The sequence below is a fragment of the Metarhizium album genome (assembly GCF_000804445.1).
Source record: "Metarhizium album ARSEF 1941 chromosome Unknown scaffold_6, whole genome shotgun sequence".
In the NCBI taxonomy this organism is placed as follows: Eukaryota; Fungi; Ascomycota; class Sordariomycetes; order Hypocreales; family Clavicipitaceae; genus Metarhizium; species Metarhizium album.
The window spans coordinates 899,639-906,679 of NW_024467580.1; the positions used below are offsets into that span (position 1 = coordinate 899,639).

Here is a 7,041-nt window from a genome sequence, read left to right on the forward strand (position 1 = left end):
CTATAATGCTCGCTCTGATTTCAATTTCCTCTTTTGCTTCCCGTGACAAGAAGGAGCTGCTGGTGTTTTGCGGGGGAAGTCGACTACAGGGGCTGAGTTTCATGGAGTTTGTCCACCCATGTAACTCCGTGGTTGCTGAATTACCAAACCTGAATTTGGTAGCTTGGTAATGCCCTCCGTACTCGATATCAGATGCACATGAATCCTTGAGCAGGCTGTTCAGGATGACAAAGCCATTGGTGGCTGTGAGACCTTTCCTCTTCGGGCATCATCATATTCTGGCTTCCTGCCAACCAGGACGGCGATTTAATAAGCACAGAGCAAGCCGGCAGTTTGGACCACCGGCCTTAGAGGTCGGCCTTTGACCGTCGGCCTCGGTCATCACTTCCCAGAGATTTTTGACGCGGATGGATAATGATAGCCTGTGGACGGGAGGCTCTGCTGCAAACGCACGTATGGATGAACAGCCGGATCCTGGCAGCCATCAACAACATACCACAGCGTCTTATGGAAGATCTGCGCCATTTCTTAGCGATCCAGTTAGTCGTCCATGTTGAGGGCGTGTAATTGGTGTCAGCTGCAAGGTGACAGCGGCGCCAGCGACTGTCGGCAGTGATATATCCTTTGTTTCATCGTCGCGTTTGCGTGCTGGCAGGCATGTAGTCAACGGTGGCCGGGTCGAGCTCAGACTACTCCTGGGTGACGATGCCACAGCGGCCCGTCAACAACCGGGACCGAGCATTGAACGGGCCGTCGTGGTGCACCCGTGAGAGGATCTCTTGACTGGTCGCCTTACCAGGCTTGCCCAGCCAGCTTGGCCTGCGCGGCGTGGCCTGGCTGCACTCGAGACTCGCCCGAGCGACATCCGCTCCAAACCCGGCCGCTTGATAGGGCGGGAGAGGTCGAGTGGTGTATCGCGCGTGCAGAGTATCGCATGGGACTGACGGACGATGGATCAGATGCGGATTGCGGGCTCGAACATGGCGTTTCCCGCGTCAATCCGCGATATGCTGGCTGGTGCCTGAACACGGCGCATCTCGTGTGGCACTCTGACGAGGATGAAAGGCCACAGAGTCGCCGACAGCCGTGAGGCATCCATGGCCTGCTTCCGCTTGACCATCCATCAAGACGCTAGTCGCTGGCAGTCCGGAGTCCAAAAGTCAGCATCTCCGGCACCTGGCAAGCACGACATCGGCCATCGAGAACGTCGTTGAAAGGGACACCGAGCACCGAGCGTGGCGCACTGTGGAGACGAGCCATCCGCAGCATCAAATGACACTGACATTGACAGGACCTTGGTCCACGATGGATCCGGCTAGCCTGCCTGGCTGCTGCCCCGCTGCCACGCTGCCACGCTGCCACTCCGAGCATGGACATTGGAAGTTGACGTCGAGTGGCTGAGTGGGTCCCCAGGCGGGCTCGCAACCCGGCTCGTTGAGTCGTTGCCCGGTTCCCCACCCACATCAACGACTCAACATTGTCATTTCAATACGTGCACCATGCCATGCTTCGGCCATCAATCTTCGCCTAGATCTCCGGCCAAGGTCGGCAGGCAAAAGGTGGACGTTTCATTGCCGCCGCTTGCTGCCTGGTCTGTTCAACTTCATCGTCCTCTCACTTCCTAGTCCTCTTGGTCTGCTCAGGTCCCATGACTAATGGTTATTTCCTAGAGGCCGTTCCATCGTCGGCTCGACGACTCCAGGGCGGGCTCGACTCCCAATGGGAGGTGCGCAGGAGTGCTGGAGTTTGTGACGCCAGCACACGACTCCCTCTCCCCTCTCTCTCTGTCCCTCTCTCTTTCATCCTTTCTCTCTCTCCACCTCTCATTCTCATCCCACTTCGCCCCCCGCCGGCTGGTCCGTGTGCCTATGCCTACCAGCCGCTTGTCCCCTCAATCGACTCTCGTCTGCTCGAGCGGGCGACATCCGGCCGTACATCCCGTCATGTCGAGGCATCAACCTGTCGCTTCCCCGGTTTATCGTCTATGACGTCCATCCTCGTGGCTGCCGAAGCTGGGTAATTGGCCACCAGTCTCGACTACCCTGCGGGTGATTTCCAACCAGTTGCTCTCGGTCTGCTTCCACACATTTCTGTCTGCTGTCGCCGATTATGAAGGTGCGTACGTTCTTCAGAGCGCCGTGCTCGCCATCGCCGTAACATGTGTCCCTGTCAGAGTTTCTGTTCCTTGCCCGAAGCCTGGCTACTTTGCATCGTATTTGTCTGGCTGTCCAGATCTAGATCTGGACATGGTCATGATATGCCCAAATCTTTTCTGGCCGGGCGTCAAAGTCCAAAGCCTTCGGCTCATCTGTCACTGCTTCCTCATATCAACACGGTCTCTGGGTCTAGCTGCCATGCACTCGTCACTACACACCACAGCCCAGATACAAGTATCAGATTGTCCCTGCAGAAAACCAAGGTGTCCGTCGTCAGGCCAGCCTTTCACATTTCTTTATTCCTAACCTCCCAAACAAGCAACTCTGTGGGCACGCTCGCATTTTCCAGCCGCGGGTGTTTGGTCCACTGGGACGGAGTACCGGCTGCCCCCAAACTCAACAGACTGTACGTGGACTCGTGCGGAGCGCTTCAGATGGCCAACCAACGTCTGTCGGTCAGTGCCGCATTCGTTCCTATTACGGCGTGTATTTTTGCTCGTGTAGTTCGGAAGCTCGTGAATACTGCCGAGTGGCCCCGCCACACTCAAATGGACGGGACACGAAGCAGTCTTGGCCGTTGTCATGAGATCTGTATGGAGCCGTGATCGGTCACGACCCCAGGATGCTATGACTTCCAGGCCCCTTTTTGGTGGCAGCATCGGAAGAGGCCCCCTCCGGATCTGGCCGTTTACTCTTTGGCTCACCCTTTTCTGCCGTGAGGCGTCAAAGGTCATCCCAAATTAGGCTCAGAAACCAACGACGAGCCATAACATGTGTTGTTGGAGCGTGCCAAAGGAAAGTCATGACTGTAATATGTTCAACAACACTGGTACAGCAAAGGACAGTGCCGCACCGTACATAATTTCTTCTTGAAACAACTTGACAACCCGGCCCTGCAAGAAGAGCCTCAAGAGCCTCAAGACGGAAAAGCATTGCAGCCCAGAAGGACGCAGCTGGATCTCCAAAGGGAATCCGGGCGTCACCCACCATGCCGTACTAATTTGGAGAGCCCATCCTCGCCCCCGAACCCACACCCCGTTGGACCCCCATTGGACCCTACGTTGCCTTGGGATAGTCCCCAGCTGCAGCAGAACGCCGGCGGCTATCCACATGCACGTCAGGACGAGAATATACAAGGCCGAGCTCGAAAGTCAGAGGTTCATCGTGGTCGGACGACAGTCAACGACGTCTCATCGGCCAGCTCGGCCGTCATGAGCCTGCCCTGTGTGCCCCCATCAGAGCAACAGACACCCGTGGTCAGACTGGGGTACACCAGTAGTTCCACTCCGTAGAAGCGGCGGACGAGCATGATGAGCCAAAACGGCAGCTCTCCACGCCCTCCGGTTTGCACGGTTTGCACACCCCCCTTTGACTCCTCCTCCCCCGATGCAATGTACGTAAGTACGGAGTACGGAGTACATTACGGAGTAGGTACTTCAGAACTCCATTATGCTCCCCTGCACCCTCACCCTGGCCGGGCTTGTTCCACTCACACCCGCACCCCCTGTCTCTCCTCATTGTGTACTCGGGAGTCCGTACCATGCAAAGTCGAGGTACATTCATGCCCAGGCTCGACTCAGGGCTCTTTCTCTCTGTTCAAAAGATCTGCACCGCATCCTCAATCTCGAGCCACTTATAACAAAGAGGCCGGGCCTTCTGCCTACTCGTACTCAGCTCTTCATCTCTTCATTTTTTCTGATTCCTCGCTTCTTCATCGCCCAAGACTGCAAGACCTGTTGCTGTTGGTTTAAACAGCGACGCAACCTTTGAATGCTGACTCTTCCCACTGGCACTTTGTCCTCCTTTTGAGCCGCACCCAATTCTTGTGTTGCCTTATCCCGCCGTTCCCTCTGCTCGGCTAAAGTCTTGTTTCGCAAGTACATGAGTGTCGACTGGTGGCGGTGAGATATGCCATTCTGGTCGGTCGGCTTCTAGAAGATTTTACGTTGCAGCCGCTCCTACTTATCGGCAATAGATCCTTCACCGTCGCAACTAGGCCAACCGCTCAGCTCAGGAAGCGCCTGCTATCTTGGCCGCAGAGACCTTGATACAACATCCTGACTGCTTGGCAATAACCTTTGCGGGGTTCACCTAATCATGGTCGAGCAGCAGCAATACCTGGTGTCTGTACTTTCTCCAGCAGACCCTCATTCCGAAGATACATCCAGCCTGTCAGACAACAGGTCTTCCACATCGAGCTATCCAGACCTGGGCCCCTACTCTGCGGTAAGTTTGGACCCGGGGAGTGATCCAACTTGGCAATGACCTCTTTACGCTGACTTCAGGATTTACTCTCAGGTTTCAACTTTTACACTCCCTACTCAGTGCGAACCTGACCTCTTGACGCCTATTTCCGTCGCAGACTCACCGCCTCTGCATCAAATGCCCAAATTAATGGGCCAATATCCTCCCCCTCCCGGAAGCCCTCACGGTCAGGAACCAAACCCTCCGGGCAGCTCCAAGATGTACCACCAGTGGAACCATCACCAGTTCGAGATGAATAGCCACCCCAGTGAGACCAGCTCTCCAATGCACACGCCAGCCCACGTGGCGCAGGACTTCTACATGGCGGACAGACGGACTCCTGGGCCTCCAGAGCCTTATATGGGGAGCTTTGGCGTTTCCGATGCCACACATCCACAATCTTTGTCGCAATCCGGCTCTCCCTACTATCTGGACATGCCTCATATTCCGAGCCAGAGTACCATGCTTCTCCGAGGCAATCCGCCCATTCCCATGGAGCCGCATGCGCGAGAACTGGACCGCAATATCTCGCTCACCGCGCCGCTTCTACACGAGCTCCCAAGAAATCCACAAATCCGCCGCGCTCGCCGCCCAAGCTCCAACAATGTGGGACTCAAGGCAGAGCACCCGACCACCGACGCACTGCGCTCCCCAAGTGACTCGCCTCGCAGGCGCCCAGGAATCATTGGTGCCAGCAACCGTGTGAAAAAGACTGGCCGTAGAAAGTCGACTGTAAACTCACAGCCAGATCCGGCCGAGGAACACCAAAATTGCCATGGTGAGGAAGTACCACCTACTCTCAAAGACACTTGCCCTGTTGAAGAGCGCTGCATCTTTGAATCTCGCTGGCGTCACCGCAACAAGAGAGGTCAGGATATGTGGGACAGTATTCAAAATGACTTTTTCAAAGAGTTTAACAAGAGCCACGGCAAGGAAATGCTCCAGATGAAGTTTAAACGTGCTCGCTCGAAGTACATCCAGTGGCTACCTCGGGACGTAAGCCAGCCTGTTCCACGTTGACGAAGAAAACGAAGCGCTGACTAATGTGCCACTTTGTAGGAAGAAATTCTTCGTGAAGCTTGGAGAAAAATCGAGCAGGAACGTTACAAGATGATTCTCGATGTTTTTCTCGAAAAAGGCGGCTCCCGCAACATGCGCCTGAATCCTAGCGACATTGAAGTCAAGCTTGTTAATGACCTGAAGCTCGAAGAGCACCTGTACATGGACTGTTTTCGCGAGATTGATGTGAGACGCCGTAGGAAGCTATCTACCAAGAAGCGTACCGGCAGCGGCGGCCGCAGAGATGAAGACGGAGTGCCCATGGGGGGCGACAACATGGTGGGCGTCGACGCGCACCACCAGCATACCCACGACGAAGACGATGTGATCAACCAAGTTCACAACCCCAGATCTCGCTGGGAGGGATTGTCTGCAAGCTCGGGGGAAATGATGGACATGCAGATGTGGGACAGCAGACCTCCCATGAAGCTGGAGCCTCCAGCGCCGTCACACAGAATGCTGACCGGCGTTCCACGTGGCTGCTACCAGGGAAACGTTACTCCGGGTGCATGTGTTTGATTCATCACGTACCATTGTTGGTTTGATGCTAATCTTTTTCTCCCGTCTCTGTGTGGAGCTGGTTATGGTACTTGTGGTATATGGGCGGGCAGTATGAAATTGTAAACTTGCTTTCAGCAACAGCAGGGGAGCGAAGTTTCACAATTTTCTTGGGATATTAAAATCGGGTGTTTACTGAGACTGTTGGAGAGCGCGCGGTGCACGGCGTCAAGGGGGATTTTCGTTCACATCTCCACTTGTTTGTTCAGCTCGAATTTCTACTTCGCTCTGTTGATGGCCTCGCACGCGGTGTCTTGTCGGTACCACAAACGTGCCTTTTTTGGCTAGCCAAAGACTCGATGTTGATGCCCATCACAAGCAAAACTGCTCTTGTTTGGATTTCATATGAACCCCATGTTCTGCAAAATTTGGTTTGCCCGAATGCCAGCCGGTAGTGATTTGGTGGTATGGGGGTAAACGAGTGTTTCGTTGAGAATGCGGATTCGAATTCAGCTTTAAGACTGGTCTAGTTTGGATGATTGTTAATCTTTTCTTTTTTTTTTTTTTTTAAAAAAAAAAGGGTACAGAGCGTGCTGTGTCAGTGAGTGGTGAACAAGCGCCAGCGGTTGAGTTGTACCCTTGGGCTAGTTTGACAGCGCGATCTGGAGGAAAGGGCGTGGAAAAGCCTACATGGTGCTCCGTAATGGCTTGTTCTCACGCACCCTGTAAGTTTTGAATAATGAAAAGAGAAGCAGAAGCTGATGGGGGCGCAGGTGTTTCTATAGCAATATTCTCAGCCGCTCATGCTCGCCGCTCAGCCAAGTAATAAGAAACTGTGTGTCCTCCGTCGTTCTGGTCTGTCTGTTACTGGGAAACGCGGCCCGCTTCGGCCCCCAATGCCTGTTGTATCACGGCTCTGATGGGCAGGGCAGGGCGCCGGGAAAAAAACTTTGGCCTTTTGCCCTGCGAGTTGCGTCTGACGGGGTGTGGAGTGGATGGGACTTGAATGTTCCGTACTCCATCCGCGTGCAGCGCTCCATCTGTGTTTTGCAGGTTCCCAATTTCCGCCCTCGGAGCAAGGAGT

The 7,041-nt window shown here is 54.6% G+C and overlaps 1 protein-coding gene across 1 annotated transcript; it reads left to right on the top strand.

The window, feature by feature from the left end:
* Positions 1–4,253: 4,253 nt before the first annotated feature.
* Positions 4,254–5,978, top strand: MAM_03371 (uncharacterized protein; the record flags this gene model as incomplete). Its single annotated transcript, XM_040822170.1, has 3 exons — positions 4,254–4,382; positions 4,455–5,396; positions 5,460–5,978. 3 exons carry the CDS (start codon positions 4,254–4,256, stop codon positions 5,976–5,978), a joined length of 1,590 nt encoding a protein of 529 aa, XP_040679975.1.
* Positions 5,979–7,041: the final 1,063 nt, after the last annotated feature.